Source organism: Pan troglodytes, chromosome 8, assembly GCF_028858775.2.
Source record: "Pan troglodytes isolate AG18354 chromosome 8, NHGRI_mPanTro3-v2.0_pri, whole genome shotgun sequence".
NCBI classification, from domain to species: Eukaryota; Metazoa; Chordata; class Mammalia; order Primates; family Hominidae; genus Pan; species Pan troglodytes.
Window position 1 is genome coordinate 88,452,455 of NC_072406.2, and position 20,501 is coordinate 88,472,955.

At 39.8% G+C, this 20,501-nt stretch overlaps 1 protein-coding gene across 10 annotated transcripts in view; it reads left to right on the forward strand.

The window, feature by feature from the left end:
- LRMDA (leucine rich melanocyte differentiation associated) overlaps positions 1-20,501 on the forward strand; it is a 1,132,554-nt gene that overhangs the window by 804,384 nt on the left and 307,669 nt on the right. For 5 of the 10 annotated variants that reach the window (XR_010146565.1, XM_054659441.2, XM_054659440.2 and 2 more), the window contains one exon: positions 17,969-18,022. The exons of the other annotated variants lie outside the window; for them this stretch is intronic. Coding sequence is in view for 4 of the 5 variants with exons in the window: in XM_054659441.2 (XP_054515416.1) it covers positions 17,969-18,022 (54 nt within the window). In the remaining variant the exon portion in view is untranslated. The remainder of the gene's footprint in view (positions 1-17,968; positions 18,023-20,501) is intronic. 10 annotated transcript variants of the gene reach the window in all.

A 20,501-nucleotide genomic window follows, 5' to 3' on the forward strand; every position in this document is an offset into this window, starting at 1 on the left:
CATATCATGGGGAGCTGCCTCCGAGCAAAGGCATGCAAATTGAAGTGCTTAGATAAAAAGCCATTCATATTGGGGGGGAAAGAGAAAGAAAGAAAAAAGAAAAAGAAAAAAAAAAAATCAAAGAAAGGGTGGCAAAGTACTCAGAGGGTGCTGGTTTTTATATTTGAGATTAAGGAGGTGTAATGATTGTGTTATCTAACTATGGCTGTAATTAAAGCTTTTCTCCAGCAGACATGACAATAGATACTGCATTGATTTCGGTGTTTTAATTGTGAAAGTCATTTTATTTCAGGGCAGAAGATATGAATAGCCTGAATCAAAGGGCTAGAAGATTGCTTTGTTGATAGTACTTGTTCAACAGCTGCCTGGCTGCTTAATACACAAGTGTGGAGAATGCAGAGAGACCCAAGGAGGTGCTGGGTATTGTGATTCTCCTGCTGGTTTCCTTTCCTTTTATGAAAAAGGCAAGGATCTTGGTGCTGACTGTAAACAAACAGCCTTTTCATACCTCATCGATGTTTTTCCTCCCCAACTTTGCAGAACAAAAGAAGTCATAAAGGGCCTTGAACTAACTTTACTACTGCTCCTTTTAAGCTACAGAAGTTTATGCAAAGTAATAAAAACCATCTTTGCTAGTGGAGATATCACCCCTCTAATGATGAAAAAAAGTCTCTAAGTGACTGTGGTAGTTATTATCACAAATAGCCTTGTGACAGAAACAGTTTGTAGGAGAGAGGTTGGATTATTTACATTAAGGGCATATCCACAAAATCTCACACACAGTTAGTTTGAGATTAGTGCTTTCTTATCAGTTTCTATATACAAACCACAGGAGGGAAATTAAGTGAGGGGAAAACATATACAATCCCAGAGCAAAGAGAATTCTAAAGAGAATTTTAGGGAGATCAGGGTAGACTTAAAATAAAAATCACATTCTTGGCTATTTCTTCTATAACACTTCAGTGTAAATGGAGGTGAAACCCGGCGATTTCCAGTAATTCCTATTCTATTGATTTATCTCTTCTTTGTTCCTAGAAATATCAAATAGCATGTTTAAAGGAGTCTGAATAATAATAAACTTGGTTTTAGGGAACACTGTTTCTTTAAGTGATATGATTTAAAATAACCAGACACCAAGATATTACAAACATAACAATAATAACATAATCATTTACTGAGTGTTGTGCTAACTATTTTTATTTATATTTCTGATGATATAAGGGAGTGAAAATTTTCCCTCTGCCCTCTGAGAGTTTGATAATTGAATCTATGGAATAAATGGACATTAGACCAATTAATAGGAGAAAGGACACACAAATTTATTACATGCATAGAAGCATCATATAAAACAAAAGTGAACACCCGGTGAGATCTAGAAGTTTTTATACCCTCTTCATAGGGGAGAAGAGAGGGGGAATGCAGACAACTTAGGGAAGGTACAGGCATACCTTGGAGATACTGAAATCTCAATTCTAGACTGATGCAGGATTTTCTTCTTGGTCACCGTGCAAGCTGGAGACCTCTGGCCAGCGATGCCCTACCCTGGCCTTGCTCGACCACACTAGCTGCTGCAGGAGATGGCCTCTACCTGCTGTAGGAGACGGCCTAAGTCTGGCTTACACACTGGTTCCCGAGTTCTTGTCTTGCACCCAAGAAAAATAAGGATGTACTGACAATGGAAGAGTGAGCCAGGTGGGGAGTTTTATTGCTGATGAAACAGCTTTCAGAGGAGAGGGGACACAGGGGTGGTCCCCCTACCCAAAGGTGGGAAAGTCCCCTGTGTGTCTGGGCCTGGGGCCTTTATGGACTCAGAATGGGGAGTGTGTGCTGATTGGTTTGGGGGTATGCAAAAAAGTTTAAACCGAAGACACCACTCAAAGGTGGGCATGACAGTGAAGAAAACCAATTAGGAAAGGGTAGGTATATGTAAAATAGGTGAAAGGTGGGGACAGTCAGAGGAAAGTGTGCCAAATGGGAAGACAAGTTCTCAGTCTGGTCCAAGAATTTAACTTGTAGCTTGGCTTTCAGGCTTCAAACTGTAATCAGCTTGGAGGTGGGATTTCACCAGGGACCCCCACTGTCTGCCTAGGCATTTGGCTGCCTCCTTTCACTATCAAGACTGCCCCAATAAAACAAAAATTGCAATAAAGCAAGTCACATGAATGTTTGGTTTTCCCAGTGTGTATAAAAGCTATACAATACTGTAGTCTGTGAGGTGTATGATAACATTATGTCTAAATAAACAATATACATACCTTAATTTTAAAATACTTTATTGTTAAAAATGCTAATAACTATCTGCATTTTCAGTTAGTTACCATCTTTTTGCTGGTGAAGGGTATTGTTTCAGAGTTGCTGGCTGCTGACTGATCAGGGAGGTTGTTGCTGAAGGTTGGGATGGCTGTGACAATTTCTTAAAAGAAGACAACAATGAGGTTTGCCACATTGATTGACTCACGAAAGATTTCCCTGTAGCATGTGATGCTGTGTGATAGCATTTTACTCACATTAGAACTTCTTTTAAAATTAGAGTAAATCCTCTCAAACCCTGCCTATGCTTTATCATCTAAGTTTAGTAATATTCTAAATCCTTTGTGGTCATTTCAAGAATGTTCACAGCATCTTCACCAGGAGTAGATTCCATCTCAAAACAAACAAACAAACAAACAAAAAACACTTTCTTTACTCATCTATAAGGAGCAACTCCTCATCTTTAAAAGCTTTATCATGAAGTTGCAGCAATTCAGTCCTATCTTCAGGCTTCTCTTCTAATTCTGGTTCTCTTGCTATTTCTACCACATCTGCTGTTATTTCCTCTACTGAAGTCTTGAGCCCCTCAAAATCATCCGTGAGGGTTGGAATTCACTTCTTTCAAACTCCTGTTAATGTTGATACTTCGACCTCCTCCCATGAATCACAAATGTTCTTAGTAACATCTAGAATGGTGAATCCTTTCCAGAAGATTTTCAATTTCTATTGCCCAGATCCATCAGAGGAATCACTATCTATGGCAGCGATAGCCTTACTAAATATATTTCTTAAATAAGAGGACTTGAAAGTTGAAATTACTCCTTGATACATGGGCTACAGAATGGCTGTTGTGTGAGGAGGCATTAAAACAGCATCGATCTCCTTGTATATCTTCATCAGAGCTCTTGGGTGACCAGGTATATTGTCAATGAGCAGTAATATTTTGAAAGAAATCTTTTTTTCTGAGCAGTAGGTCTCAATAGCGGGCTTAAATTAATATTTAAGTAAATCATGCTGTGAACAGATGTGCTGTCATCCAGGCTTTGTTGTTTCATCGATAGCACACAGGCAGAGTAGATTTAGCGTAATTCTTAAGGGCCCTAGAATTTTTGGAATGATAAATGAACATTGGCTTCAACTTAAAGTCGCCAGATACATTAGCTCTTATCAAGAGAGTCAGCCTGTCCTTTGAAGCTTTGAAGCCAGGCATTGACTTCTCTCTAGCTATAAAAGCCCCAAATGGCATCTTCTTCCCATGTAAGGCTGTTTTGTCTACATTGGAAATCTGTTGTTTAGTGTAGTCACCTTCATCAAATCTTAGCTGGATCTCCTGGATAATTTGCTGCAATTTTTCCATCAGCACTTGTTGCTTCACCTTGCCCTTTTATGAAGACAGCTTCTTTCCTTAAACCTTATGAACCAACCTCTCTTAGCTTCAAACTTTTCTTCTGTAGCTTCTTTACCTCTCAGCCTTTACATAAATGAGGAGAGTTAAGGCCTTGCTCTGGATTAGGCTTTGGCTTAAGGAAATGTCATGGTTGGTTTGATCTTCTATCCATACCGCTAAAACTTTCTCCATATCAGCAATAAGGCTGTTTCACTTTCTTATCATTCATGTGCTCACTGGAGTAGCACTTTTAATCTCCTTCAAGAACTTTTCCTTTGCATTCACCGTTTGGCTAATCGTTTGGTATAAGAGGCCTAGCTTTCAGCCTGTCTTGGCTTTTGAAATGCCTTCCTCACTAAGCTTAATCATTTCTAGCTTTTGATTTAAGTGTGCCTCTTTCTTTCACCTGAACACTTAGAAGCCATTGTAGAGTTATAAATTGGCCTAATTTCAATATCGTTGTGTCTCAGGGAATAGGAAAGCCTGGGGAGAGAGAGAGAGATGGGGAAACACTCAGTTGGTGGAGCAGTCAGAACACACACGACACTTATTAAGCTTGCCATCTTCTATGAGCATGATTCATGGTACCCCAAAACAATTACAATAATGAAATCAAAGATCACTGATCACATATCACCATAACAGATATAATAATAATGAAAAAGTTTGAAATGTTACCCAAATTACCAAAATGTAACCCAGAGACACAAGATAAGCACATGCTGTGGGAAAAATGGTGTTGGTAGACTTACTAGATGCAGGGTTGCCACAATCCTTCAGTTTGTAGAAAAAATAGTATCTGTGAAGTGCAATGGAATGAGGTATACCTGCAGAGGATTTCTGGGAAAGATGAATGGGCCCTCAGAATAGGTGACAGCCTGCGACAGGGTCTTTCTGGGTGTGGTGTCACCTCTGTTCTTCTCTCTTGTGATACAGATAATTGTCCCTGGCCGATAAGATTCTAGGGGAGGGAATTCATGACTATTGAGTTACAGGAGTAGAAGCTTGGAATTTCTGGGGGCTGGTAGGGACATGAGTTTTGGGAAGATGGGGTTAGAAACTGTATGACGAATAAGGGTTGTCTTCTTACACAGATTAAAAGTCTCTCAGGTCATAACAGTTTTCTGCAGCTAGCAGACTTTTTCTGATCCAGATAGTTTACTAATGTAGATTTCCTTTACAGATGTAAGTTTCTTTTACAAAAGGACAAGTTTTCAGAGCTACTTCCGTGTGTGCAGTTCCTCCGAGTAACCAGCTCGAAATATGCCAAAGAAATATAGTTTGGGGTGGTACATCCTGTTTGGCGAGCCCAAAAAATGACCTCTCATAACCATCCCAAAGAAGTCGATGGGATGATCCATTTTCTAAAATGAGTGAACTTAGCCTCAGGCCAAATATATTGTTCAAGGTCACATAGCAAGGGAGGGGCAGAGGCAGGTTAGAACCCAGACAGTCTAGCTAGATCTCTAGGAAAGCCTGATGCCATCCTCACAGGGTTAACAAGAATTCTGGACAGAAATGTAGTTATAATTAAGCATTAATTAAGCAGGCTGCACTTTGACGCAGTTCCTTATAACTGAAAGTCAGGTAACACCAGATCCTGACTATTTGCATCCCCATTGTTCCTATAGACAGGATTTCTGGAGTTACATCAGGCTTTTAAGATAGATAGGATCTCTGACACTACAATCATAAGGTTTATGTTTGAGAATTGCGGATGCAGATTCTGAATTCCAGTGGAACAGCTAATGCTAACCATTTTGAAGACCCCAACAGAGGAACTGAATCAGCATGAGAATAGTTTCTTCATCTCCCTGTCCCATGACTTACTCTGCACTCTTTAACCAATCAATGGTCTCCACACTTTGGCCCACTCCCAAACCTTTAAAAACCCAAGCCCCAAACTCCTTGGGGAGACGGATTTGAGGTTTCCTTCTGTCTCCTCGTTTAGTGGCCTATGACCAAACTTCTTTTTCTGCTGCAACCCAGTGTCTTGGTGTATTGACTTGCCATGAACATCAGGCAGCAAACCTATTGTGGTCACAAGCCCTTAGACTTCTTCTCTGATTAATGTTTTCTAAGTGCACAAAATAAAGTACAAAGGGTTACAAAGCAAATGTAGTATATTGAAATACTGTTATCAAAATATTTAAAAATAAAATTTATGACTTAGTAATTTATGTGCTTACAGCCAGCAGCAACTATAATTTCAAAGCTATGCTAACATCTACTATAATTTCAAAGTGTTGATAAGCATAAACAGTGTTTTGGATTTCTGCAATAATGTGACATGAAAATACCTGATTTTTTATCAATGATAAAGTCACAGATACTCCTTAAACTCCAGTCATTTTGTTGCCTACATTTATAATAAAAGAAAATGGGGCTGAGGCCAGAGGATTGCTTTAGTCTTGGAGTTGGAGATTGCAGTGAGCTATGACTGCACTACTGCATTCGAGCCTGGGCAACAGAGGGAGACCCTGTCTCTTAAAAAATAGCAAAAACAGAAAGAAAGAAAAGGTTAAGTTCCCCATAAACATTACTGAAAATAAAAATATATTTTTATATATGTCAGATATTATACAAAAATACATATGTAGATAATTATACATAAAAATAATTTTTCCCACCAAAATTCACAGACCTCTAAATTCTATAGGTGTACAAGGCTTAGGTTAAGAACATTTTTGGTTTTACAGATGAGGAACTGAGGCCCAGAGAAGGGAATCTAGTGACCCAAGGTTATCAGTAATCAGTGATAAGATGTAGATTAGAGCTGATTACACTAAGAGAACATAAGGAAAACTTAAAATATTGTATGTTGATCTTTTCCCTTTCTCCTGTGACTTTGGTGGCTTTTGCTAACATGCTCTTGGAATGTTGAACCTTTCTTTGTCTTTGCAATGTTGTCTTTTTCAAAGTGGGAGCAGCAAGCAATTTCCCCAGCCCTGAGATCAGTTGTTGGCAATTCCTGCTTTCAGTGGCAGGGCTGGGAGGATCCCAGAAAGCGCAGCCACAGGGACTCCAGGGAAGCTTCCTGTGATTGCAACCTAAATTTGAAAACTTTCTATTTAAAGGGACAAGAGTGCTTTTTTTTTTTTTTTTTTTTTTTTTTTTTTTTTAAGATGGAGTCTTGCTCTGTTGCCCAGGCTGGAGTGCAATGATGTGATCTTGGCTCACTGCAACCTCTGCCCCTGGGTTCAAGCAATTCTGCTGCCTCAGCCTCCTAAGTATCTGGGATTACAAGCACGCACCACCACGCCTGGCTAATTTTTGTGTTTTTAGTAGAGATGGGGTTTTGCCATATTGGCCAGGCTGGTCTTGAACTCCTGACCTCAGGTGATCCACCCTCCTTGGCCTCCCAAACTGCTGGGATTATAGGCATGAGCCACGGCACCTGGCTAAGAGTGCATATTCATTATGTGTCTCCTCTACACAAGGTCTTTGTATATCCTCTTCCAGTTAATATTCAGAAAGGCCTAGTAAATAGTCCCCATCCTTGTTCTAGAGGGGAAGAGAGAAACTCAGAGATTGCCATGGCACATGGTGCTTGTGGTGAGCCGGGGTTGAGTTAGACTTTAGCTATGTCCTCACAGCCTAATGACGCAGGCAATTTGGTCCTCTATTTACTTATTAGGAAACTGAGGATAAAAGACTTTTAGCAAGATGGCCAAGTTCATGACTTATTAAGTGACAGAGCCAGGAATTTAACTGAAGTCTGTTGCCTGTAATACTCATCTTTGTTCCCCAGACTCTGTTGCCCTTACATTGAAGAAATAAGGACCCCCCGCCCTCCCATCTTCTCTACCCAGGGGCCTTCTCCTCAGGTGTCTATTGCATATCTGTTATTTACAGGGCATGTCCCATGTGGGCATGCAGGAGGGGAAGGGCAGCAGGTAGAAACACATAAGGATATACTTGATTTTGAGCTGACTTTCCTAACATCCCTAATTGGATAAATAAAGCTAACACAAAGGGAACACACAGATAATGTTCAATGACAAACACGGACAACATCAACAATGTAATAATAATAATTGTGATGATGATGATAATAGCTAACATTTATTGAATGCATACTATTTTAAGGATTTTCCAAAAGTTGTTTTGTTTTTTAAATTTGATCACATATCCCATAAAGAAGAGTGTGTGATGGTGACGGCACCCTTACACACTTGGCAGGAAGGACATGGCTGAGGGTGCCACAGTCATAAACACAGAAACACAGAGTTATATGTTCTCCTTATTGATTTTGTAATAATATTGGTGGCAATCTTAGCTATGAATTGAGTGAACAGGTATTATGGGAAAGGAAGGGGGTGAGATGTGAGATGGATCAACCAGGCCAACTCCCAGGGGGCCATGTTGACAAATTTTGCTGCCTCATGCCTTGCCTTGGTGACATACAAATTTTAGGCATTTTAAAGAAATACCCCAAACTGTCAGCCCTGTGCAGAGGGAGCATGGTTCACTCCCTAGATAGTCAATTTGGGTGATAGGGGGTGGCCAGCTACTTGCTTGGGTCTCAGGGGAGAGGCCCTGATCTTTCTGGTCCTTCTCCCCCAATCCTAACCTCAGCCCAGACATCGGGTCATTTCTACACACTGCATTAGGCTTCTCTAACCAATAAGGAACATTTACCCTTAAACATGGTCACCATGTCATTATCACAACTAAAAAAAGAATAATAATTCCATAGGGCTTTTCAATACCCACTCCATATTCTAATTTTTCCAGTTGTCTCAAAAATATCTTTTTGTATCCAGTTTGTTTGATTCAATGTCCAAACACAGCCCATACCTTTTATTGCGTTGCTGTATCTCTTTGATCCTTTTTAGTCTTTAATCATCTCCCTCCCCTTCTCCTTTTTCATCTTCTCTTTGTCTCTTATGCTCTCTGTTTCTCTCTCTGTGTCTCTCTCTCTATTATGCATTGATATTTTTGAGGAATTGAATGAGTTATCCTGGGCAATGACCCACATTCTGCTTTGGCTGGTTGCTTCCTTGCCATGTCATCTAACTTGTTCCTCTATCCTCTGTACTTTCTATAATCTAGTGTCAGATCAATAACTTGTTTGAATTCAAATTCATTTTTTTTTTGTATATGGTGCTGTATACTTCCTATTGCATTACCTCCTGAGACGCATAATTAATATCTGATCATGGTAACTCTGTGAGGTGATGGGTGTGTTAATTAATTTGATTGTGCTAATCATTACATTTTATATATATATACATATATATAATGTATATATACATACACAAGCATATGTCGAATTATTACATTGTACACCTTAAACACTATATACAGTTTTATTGGTTAATTATATCTCAGTATAGCCAGGAAATTTTTAAAAATAAAAACAAAAACAATCCCATCGAAAAGTGGACTAAGGACATGTACAGACAATTCTCAAAAAAGATATACAAATGGCCACATATGAAAAAAATGCTCAACATCACTAATTATCAAGGAAATGCAAATCAAAATCGCATACACACACACACACGCACACCATAGAATACTACTTAGCTATAAAAAGGAATGAAATAATGGCATTTGCAGCAACCTGGATGGAATTGGAGACCATTATTCTAAGTGAAGTAACTCAGGAATGGAAAACCAAACATCATATGTTCTCATTCACCACCTTACTCCCGCAAGAAGGGCCATAATAATAAATATATGTAATATATATATTTGTGTATATATAATATATATGTTATATATAATATATAAATGTTCTATATTATATATGTTATGTATAATATATAAATGTTCTATATTATATATGTTATATATAATATATCAATGTTCTATATTATATGTTATATATAATATATAAATGTTCTATATTATATATGTTATATATAATATATCAATGTTCTATATTATATATGTTATATATAATATATCAATGTTCTATATTATATATGTTATATATAATATATCAATGTTCTATATTATATATGTTATATATAATATATCAATGTTCTATATTATATATGTTATATATAATATATCAATGTTCTATATTATATATGTTATATATAATATATCAATGTTATATATTATATATATGTTATATATAATATATCAATGTTATATATTATATATATGTTATATATAATATATCAATGTTATATATTATATATATGTTATATATAATATATCAATGTTATATATTATATATATGTTATATATATCAATGTTATATATTATATATGTTATATATATCAATGTTATATATTATATATATGTTATATATGTATATGTTGGCATGGATGTGGTGAAAAGGGAACACTTTTACATTGTTGGTGATAATGTAAACTAGTACAACCACTATGGAAAACTGTGGAGATTCCTTAAAGAGCTAAAAGTAGATCTACCATTTGATCCAGCAATCCCACTCCTGGGTATCTACCCAGAGGAAAATAACTCATTATATGAAAATGATACTTGAACATGCATGTTTATGGCAGCATAACTTGCAATTGCATAATATGGAACCAGCCCAAACGCCCATTAATCAATGAGTGGATAAAGAAAATGTGAGATAGATAGATAGATACACATATATATGTATATATGTACACATACATATATATGTGTGTATATATATATACATATATATATGCACACACACACACATACACACATACATACACACACACCCCATGGAATACTACTTATCCATAAAAAGGAATGAAATAATGGCATTTGCAGCAACCTGGATGGAACTGGAGACCATTATTCTAAATGAAGTAACTCAGGAATGGAAAACCAAACATCATATGTTATCACTCATAAGTGGGAGCTATGTTATGAGAATGCAAAGGTATAAGAATGATATAATGGACTTTGGGGTCTTGGGGGAAGGGTGGGTGGGTGGTGAGGGATAAAAGACTACAAATTAGGTACAGTGTACACTTTGCAGGTCATGAGTGCACCAAAATCTCAGAAATCACTACTAAAGACCTTATTCATGTAACCAAACACCACCTGGTCCCCCAAATCCTATTGAAATAAAAAATTAAAAATAAAACTGTATCTTATCAGTAGGTTCAGATGGTTCTTCCACTGAAAGAATCAGCTGGAGTCTTCCATTGTAAGGTTCCCAACCAACCTTTTACCTAATGTTTGAGCATCTTTTGATGATGGTGACCTAAGTCCATTATTTCATTACAGGTTGGAGAATAATTTTCTAATTTTATCATCCCTTTGTATTTATTACCTGGAATTCTGCTGTGAAGGATTTTCTTCCATATAGTAATTGTTTGAAATCTTTTTTTCTCACAGCAGATAACTTGGTTTGAAACATAGTTTCTGTGGGCATTGACTGTATGAAATGTGAATATGAAGTGGTTCCAGATGCAGCGGAAGTGGGAGGCTGAGGGTCCCCTGCAGGCACAGGCTTCCCTTCATCCTCTGTACCTGTAGCAGAGGAGCCCTTGGGCTCCAGCAGTACAATTGGGGAATGCCCTGGTGAATAACACTGCCTGACCCCCATCCTCACCAGGCTTACAATGTGGGGTCCTGGAGACTGAAGGGTATGCCTGTAGTACAGAGAGGGTAGCCACTCACCAGCTTCATGACTTTGGGGCTGTTGGCCATAGTCAACCTTGCTTCCTTATCTGTAAAGTGAGAATAAGAGTACTAACCTCACAGGATAGTTGTGAAGATTCATTATGCTAATGCCTATAAAATACTTGGCATAGTTTTGGCTGTATAACAGTGCTTAATAAATGCTGGCTTGATTATTCTTATTGTAATAATTTTTTTTTAAGAGACAGAGTATTGTTATGTTGCCCAGGCTGTAGTGCAGTGGCTATTCACAGGTGACATCCCACTGCTGATCAGCACAGGAGTTTTGACCTGCTCCATTTCTGACCTGGGCTGGATCACTCCTCCTTAGTCAACCTGGTGGTTCCCTGCTCCTGGGAGGTCACCATATTGATGCTGAACTTAGTGTGGACACCCAGTCAGCATAGCTCACTACAGCCCAGAACTCCTGGACTCAAGTGATCTTCTCACCTCAGCCTCCTGAGTCACCAGGACTACTGACTATTGCATTGGTTTGTTAGGATTGCCATAACAAAGTATCACAACGTGGGTGGCTTAAGAACAACAGAAAAATATTCTCTCATAGTTCTGGAAGCCAGAAATGGCAAATAAAGGTGCCAGTGGGCCCAGGCTCCTCCAAAGACTCTGGGTAGAATCCTCTCTTGCCTCTTCCCCACTTCTGGTGGTAGCTGGCAATCCCTGGTGTGCTATCACTTATAGATGCATCGTGCCAATATCTGCTTTTGTCACCACATGCCCATCTTTTCCTTCTGTCTCTTCACATGGTGTTCTCCTCTCTACATGTTCACATTGTCCTCTTAGAAAGATACCAGCTATATTGAGTTAAGGGCCCACCCTACTCCAGCATGACCTCATCTTAACTCATTACATCTGCAATGACTTTATTTCCAAATAAGCTGACATTCTGAGGTACTGGGGTTTAGGACTCAACATATCTTTCTGGGGGATACAACTCAACCCATAACAATTGTGTAACCATACAACACCGAGTCATCCTACATCTTGACATATACAAGGGTTCCTTGTACTTTATTGTTATGCCACATTTCTTGCATTTTACTGTTCTCCTACTGGTTTTCTCTCAGATATGAGATGCTATGTAGTGCAGAGTGAGGATAAGATGAGCAGCTCTTCCATGTTTAGACCCAGAGCAGACACTTGAATAAGTCGTTCTCCACCTCCAAAGACAGGATAGGAGCAGGAAACATCAGCCAGAACATCTCGTATAAACAGCAGAAGCAGTACAGCCTTAGAGAACCCATCCACACCTCAGAACTTCCCAGCCAAGCTCATGCTGGCAGGCACCCAGTGATTCTCCCGTCCGTATCACGACAAGCCTCGGAGTGAACTGTTTATTTATCAATTCTTAATTGAGTTGGTGTTTACTCATGATTGCCAGTGGATGAGTAATTTACTACAGAGTTCGAGGAGTCAGATAGTGAAGAGATCATTATAAAGAGAAATTATAATAGAGTTCCCTGTACTCATGGGTCTGGTAATAAAAGATTGATATAATTAGATGGGGCTTGGTAACAAATACTATTACATTATGTCTGAATCTTATTTAAATATATTGGCCTTTTATCTTAAACTTATTAGTGGGTGGCTGTAGCTTACGTTGACACCAGCTAGCTCTTTTACTCTTGCAAAAGGAGGGCTGAGCTATACAAAGGAGTCAATCATTTGATGTTTAGAAGCAATGGCATGGTATTTAAGGCAGTTCTCCCTGTTGATTTTTAGAGGAAGAGCAAGGTATTAGGGGAACTTAAGCTTCCACTTGGTCACAAACTTTCTGGATAACAAATTCAGGGGCTGTGTTTCTCTGTACTGTGGCTGTGGCTACCTTGGAACCTTTAACTTGGCCAAAGTCATCCTTGAGAAAGCAGATAAAGGAAAGGGCAGGAAATAATCTGACAACGTAGTGAGAAAATGAGCTGTGGAGTAAGACAGGCCTGAGATGAAAACTTTGCCATAGTGGGTTGAGTGGTAGCCCCCCCAAAAGATATCGCTCCATCCTATCCCTGGGACCTGTGAATGTGACCTTCAGTGGAAAATGAGTTGTTGGAGATGTAGCTAAGGATCTCAAGAAAAGATCATCCTGGATAATCCAGGGGGGCTATAAATCGAATGACAAGTGTCCTTGGAATAGACACCCAGAGGAGAGATTAATGGAGAAGAGATATGAAGATGGAGGTAGAGGCTGGACTTATGTAGAGCTATTAGGGAATAGATTTCTGTTGTTTTAAGCCACCAAGTTTATGGTAGTTTGGTGCAAGATCCCTGGGAAACAAATATACCAGTTTTATAATAAATTGCTTGCATGACTTTGGGCTAGACTCTTAATCTTTACAAACCTCAGTTTTCTCATCTGTAAAAGTTGGGTTATTACACTTGTCTCTCAGTATCGTGAGGACCGTGAAAGCTCACCCAACTCAGTGCCTGGTACATGACAGGCATTCAGTACACATCAGATTCCTTCTCCCATCACCTCCTACCCATTTTCCTACATGATGTTTCAACTTGAAATCTTTTTCATCTTCTACGCCTCCTAAAATGTCTGCAAAACTAACAGCCCTCCCCTGAAGAATGTTCCATTCTTCAGGAGCTGTTCTTAGGACTGTCAAATTAGAGGAGAAAGCATGGTACAGCTGGTGTTTTTGCGGCAGTTGGGTGAGAGCCATGTAGATATTAAAAGTTTTTCAAATGCAGTTCATTGAATGCAGCCCTATAGAGAAGCAGCTGAAGTCCACATTGTAGCTGCAGTGTGGCTGGCCAGCTGGGGTCTGTTTCCTTCACACAAGGAGGTCTCAGGGTACATTCCCAGCCATGGAGAAGAGACAACACATGGGAGGGGAGTGCGTATAATACTCTGGGCTGCAGAAAGAAGCCAATGTAAATGGCTGTTTGCTTGATGTCTTTAGTTCATTGATTTTAGGCCTAGAAAGTCGTGATTGATTACATCCCACCAAATGCAGGCTGGGGAAGTCAGTGTGGGAATTTAGAGCATGACTGATTTAATAAATGTTTTCAGAACCATGTATTCTTCTGAGGCATGAGAACGATGAGAAAAAGAACACTGGTCAAGAGCTAGCAGAGCTAGGGTCTGGCTTCATTTCTGTCCTTGATTAGCTGTGTGACTTTGAGCCAGTCATTTAACTTCTCTGAGGCTTCAACTTCACAGTGAGGTTGTTGGAGCCGTACATCTCAGTACTAGCATTCAATGGTTCCATGAAAATTCACAGTGATCCCCATGAGGTCAGTGTCCACCCATGTAGCACATGTATTTTGTTTGGCATGCTTGCTGGGGAGAGGAGAATCACAGGAAGGCAACAAGGGAAGAAAATTTTTAAAAATATTGGATGTTCTCTTATATATATCATCCAGGGCTTCATCCGTCATCCAGGGGAGAACTAGAGATGTTTTAAAGACTTGAGACCTCCACTGCCTGGTCCTATTGAGGATCCTGTGTTAATGACAGTTTTGCCATCTCTAAATGGCATTGAAAATCCAGTGCCTGGGAATAAGTAGGCAGGGGAGCGCCTGGGGACATGGCCCTGTTATAAGGTAGTGGTGTTTGTTTTTGGGACATTAGCCCTCTTCCCATTGTCTGTTATGTTGAGGTCAGTTTCCATATATGTTTCCCTATGTCTCTGAGCATATTCTGATCAATTCATTGATGGTGAGAGGGAAGGAAAGGGAAGGAAATAGACATTTTTTAAATGCCTATGATGAGCTCCCTACTGGGAAGGATCTGTATTCACAGCCATCTTATGGGGCAATCATTTTACCTGCATTTTATACATTATAAACCTGAGGCTTGGAGGTGTTAGGTCAGTTGGATAAAGTCACTAAATTATTAAGAAGCAGAGCCAGGAATTGAACACATGTCTGTGTGAGGGCCTGTGTTTTATTTGCCTTGGCATCCTGCCCTTATACTATGACAGCTCTGGGCATGCATTGTATACAATACACCGGACTGATGGGAAGTAGCAGTGGAGGAGGGGAGGATGGGGATAAAGACAACTATGTATCATTCTTATTCTTGAACATATTATCTAATTAGACAAATAAAACTAACATAAAGGGAATACCTATGACAAGTTAACAATTTTATCAACAATATAAAAATTAGACGATATTAGCAGCTAACATGTATTACACGGTATATGCCACATACTAAAGACTCTACAATTGTTTTCTCAATCGTCACCACGATCCCATGTCCATATTTCATTGAGGAGGAAGCTGAGACATAAGAGAGTTGGAAACTCTACCAAAGTTCGCAGCTTTTGGGCTTCCAGCAGTGAGCCAGGATTCCAATCCAGCCCGACTGGTTCCACGCGGTACTACTGCTGGTGTTATTTGTCATCAAATAAGGGAACCCAAGGCCCACTGTAGGCTCATTAGGAGGGATGCGTTTGGTCTGAAGTGGTCCTGGTGGACTGAAGGGAGGAAATGAAACTCAAAAAGCCTGTATGGAAATAGCCTTGTGGTGATATCAGAGATCAGGTTTCTAACGCAGGTTCTTACCAGCTCATGGTAGGACCTTGCAGTAGTTGCAGGGCTTTTCCCACACCTCCTCTCATGTCTCATGGCTAACAACCTGTTTTCTTCTGCATTCTAATCTCCTGAGAATTCTCTCTAAAATGGAGGGGTCATTAGAAGGCAGATATTTTTGGAGCATGTCTTCCCTGGGGCAAGCAAGTGCTTGGAACCAGGGGTGAGGGAAAGCCGTACGAATCTACAGCTGACTGTGGGACAGTAATAGGGTCTGAGAGTGTTAGGTCCTGCAACCTTTCTTGAAGCACAGATAGGAGTGAGTACAGCAGAATTACGGCCCTGGATTAGTCCAACTGGCATTGCTCATGTAAAAGCAAGAGCTTTGTCAACTGCAATCCCACTTTAAAGGGTGTGTGGGATTGAAACAAGATGGCTTGAAGGAAGAGACCAGTGCCTGTGCTCTGTCTTTGCATTGCACACAAGTGTCCCTTGTCCTGAAAGACCGGGTGGACTGGATAACTGCATAACAAAGATGGGTGCAGCTAAGGGATGAGGGGATACAAAAGGGGAGAGGCTACAAACAGCAGAGCCAGGTCAGGTCTTGGAGAGTAACTAGTCACAGAATTGCAGTCAGATCCTGGGCTAACATATTTTAAGTGAAAACAATGGATTTAAATGCCATTAACAGAGCATGTATTCTCCAGGTTCTTTTATACCAGCCAGTTTCACTCATTCCAGTGACGATCTTGTCTTACCTCATCTGTCCCTCACTCCTTCACTCTTGCCCCAGCTATCCCAGAATAGCTTAACTACCCAGTGTTGCATATCAAGAAATTGTGAGTTGAAGAGAATAAAGTGACTTAAATAGATGACTGTTTATGGGGTTAAAATACAAAACTACATTTTCTGATTTCTAGTTTGATATTTCTCCACAATGCTGTACTGAAAGCTGGATTTTTCTGTCTTTAAGGCATGGAGAAAAGTGAGGGAGTCTTGGGGTTTCTCAGAATTTGAGGCAACATCCTTAACATTGGGCGAGGTAGTCTGGCTATTAACCATGAAACCCTATGGAGTGAGCTTAGTTGAAGGGGACTGAGCAAGCCGTTTCACAGCCCAGGGCCTCTGTGACAACCAAACACATTTGCTATTTGGAAAATAATTATAGATCCTTTTGAGAGATTCAGCTGTGGATAAAACTGGAATACTCTGGCTAGAAAAGTACTTGCTATGAAATCCATTCACCTAGTGTGATAGATTGTTAAAAATGGCCACTTTTATTCTATCCCCGTATGCATGAATCCCCCCTGCCTCCCGCAACCCAACCCAGCAAGGTGTCTGTAATATTCCTCCTATCAAGAGTAGAGTTTCTCTACCCACCTCTTGAATGGGGGCTTGACCTTGTGACTTGTTCTGGTCAGTAGGGCATTAGCAAACATGATGTATCAGAGGCTTAGAAAGCATTTGCATGTGGGGTCCTACCCTCTTCTTGACACCCTGAGACTGCCATGTAAAGAGATTGGAGTGCCTTCCGGAGGTTGAGAATATTTGGAGCAGACAAAAGTCATCCCAGCAGAGACTCCCTGGACCAACAGTGAAGGTACCTGCATTTTTGCTAAAAAGTCCAAGTGGAAGGGTATTGTTATATGCAGTCCTATCATGTTTTCTCAAATAATGGGGAAAGGACACAGGTGTCCATATATGCTTGTGAATCCAGCCGTCTTCATTGGAAAACGTGTGGCCTGCAGAGATTCAGTGGAATGATCTTACCCCAATAATCCAGGACAGTGGCTCTCAATTGGGAGCTATTTTGACTCCCAAGAGTCATTTAATAATGTCTGGATACATTTTTAATTTTTGTACCCCCAGGGCAGGAGTATGCTACTGGCATGTAGTAGATATAGGCTAGGGATGCTGCCGAACAGCCTACCATGCACAGGACAGTCCCCACAACCAAGAATGATCAAGTCTGAAATATTGATAGTGTTGAGGTTGAGATACCCTGATCTGGGCAATTGTTGACTTCATGTCAGGTTTTACAGAGTTCCTTAACATATCTAGGCAATACTTCACCAGACTCCAACCCTAGCCTCATCTTCTTCAAGAGCAAGTTCTCTCTTTGGGAGTCTCTGAAGAGTCCGTCAAAAACATTTCTTAACATCCTAAGACATGCCTCTTTAGGGTTGGATAAAGATGATTTTCTAATTTTAAAATGCCTTCCTAGCCCCAGATTTTGTGCTTATATTGCAGAGAAGTAGATTGAATACCGGAGGGAAGGACATGGATCAAGGTGGAAAGTCAGACGTAAGTAGAGCTACATTTGCAGAAAGTATGAGTTCAGTTTAGTTTTTGCTTATGGACCACAAAGATGGCCCTCACCTCTAAACCTTGAAGAATTCCAGAATTTTTCTGGGAGAGGAACATCTCTATCACATCTGCCACAGCGGAAGGCTTTGTGCAGGATAACATATCATTGGCTTGAGAACAGAGTGAGCATGTGTGGAAGGGCCTGTAATTTTTAATATGACATTGGCCATAATTTATCATGTCATACCACCCACTTACAGCAGCCTCATCCTATGAAATGCTAAATGCCTTTCTTATCAACACTTGATGGGAAAATGCTGTTCTGGCATCTTCCTCTAAGGGAAACAGAAATCTAACCATGTTCCTTACAGCCTAGAACTCTGTACACAAAGATCAGACTTGTTTTTCTCCCTGAAAATTTATAGGTATTTACAAGGACTCATATCCTGTTTGCTATTTAGAGGGGCAATGGAGTGAGAAAGAATTATGTAGCAAGTTTCTTTTTCTTGAGATTTGCTCAAGCTGCTCTATGACTTAAAAAAACTCAGATATTACTCCCCATTTTTATGGGCAGCTTGCTGTTTTCTATTCTTGCTTTCCTCACCGACTTTCTTGGCAAAGCTATGCTTGAATACTCCTAGCGGGTGGCTAGATTCTCAGTGAGATGCTTCTGTCATAAAATACCCTAGAAAAGGAGGTTCAATTCATGATCCAGGGTGAAGTCCTTGTGTTTTAGTCCTATTAAATTAAAGAACCAACTTTTACTGAGTGTTCCAAGACTGGATTCTTTCTTCCCTGTTGTCGTCAGCTCTCAGTAGGTGCAGACCTTCTACAGAACTCCGATGGCACCCATGAAGGAAGAGGAATCCACTCTTATGGTATCAGAGCTTTATGAACCCTTTCTTAATATTAGAATGGAATCCTACAGCCAAGAGAAAACTGTGTCTCACATTCAAAGAGGCAGACATTGGAAGGAAAATATTCACCTTCTGACAAGTTTTAAAGAAATAGAAAATATTGCTTCTTTTTAAATATTTGCCTGGGTTTGATCACTTAATATTTTTTAATAGGTCACAATACTGCATTTCCAGGTAGATCGACTAAAATGCTTGGAGAATGGTTCTGTTTAATTTATTTGCCTAGTTAACTTACAGCAAACCACAAATTATTTATTTATGTATTTATTTATTTTTTGAGACAGTTTCACTCTTGTTGCCCAGGCTGGAGTGCAATGGCATGATCTTAGCTCACTGCAACTTCAGCCTCCCAGGTTCAAGTGATTCTCTTGTCTCAGCCTCCTGGGTAGCTGGGATTACAGGCATGTGCCACCACGCCTGGCTAATTTTTTTTGTATTTTTAGTAGAGATGAGGTTTCGCCATGTTGGCCACCTTGGTCTTGAACTCCTGACATCAGGTGATCCGCCTGCCTCGGCCTCCCGAAGTGCTGGGATTACAGGTGTGAGCCACCTCACTGGGCCACAAATTTTTCATTTAACACAGTTGAATATGATTTCATGACTAAGGTTCTCATTGCTGAGTTATCATTCTTCAGCTGGAGAAGGGGAGAGGGAAGGTGCACTGATTCCCAAAGATCCCCTGGCATATTGTGAAGCAAGATTGAAAGATGTATCCTGGAAAAAATTCATTAGTTTGACTCTCTTTTTAACTGCATTCCTATAAATTGAGACTCTACTCATTTAAGGTGGTTATGAGAATTGAGTGGATATAATGGGATACAGAGGGTGGCACATTGCAAGCTTTGATGATAAATTATGGATGTTATGATATGTATGTACTTTCATTTGTAAGTAATGATTTTTATAAAATATTATGATACATTTCTAGGCTGACCTTGAAGGAGAATACTAACATAACTTTGGAAAACCAAAAAATGAAAAAAGGGTATCCGTTTCTCGTCATGAATAGGTTTCAAATCTCGTATTTGGAGCATTTCAATTTAAGTTTGAAGAAGCAGGACTGAGGTCACATCTTTCTCCATTGGACATTCTTTCTGATGAATAAGTATTAAAACTGCTTTGAATTTGGTTTCCCCCTTAGATAAGAAATTATTTTTTCCATACAGTCTTTTCTTTGCACCTGAAGGAGCATTGAGGGTGAAAAATAGAGGCCTGTTTCCTGTTCCTAACTGGAGCCCTCCAAGGTTGTCAAACTAGAGCAACAACTTTGTGGGATTTATGCCTGGGACCTGTCAAAGTAGAATTATCATAGCAAACCCTCTCTGCTATCAATCAAAGGGGTATTGGGGATGGCAAGGGCAGGCATTTTTCAAATTTCTTTACTGTGCATATTTAGTCTTGTGCCTGGGGGAGGAAGAGCTCCTTTGAACAGTTCTTGTAGATTTCTTTTCCATCAGATGGCAGCTCACAAAACTACTTAATCTTCCCCAAAGGGCTTCTCTCATTGGCCTGCTGAGAAAAACAGCCAAGGAAGAGAGAGGGGGGGAAGACAGGGACAA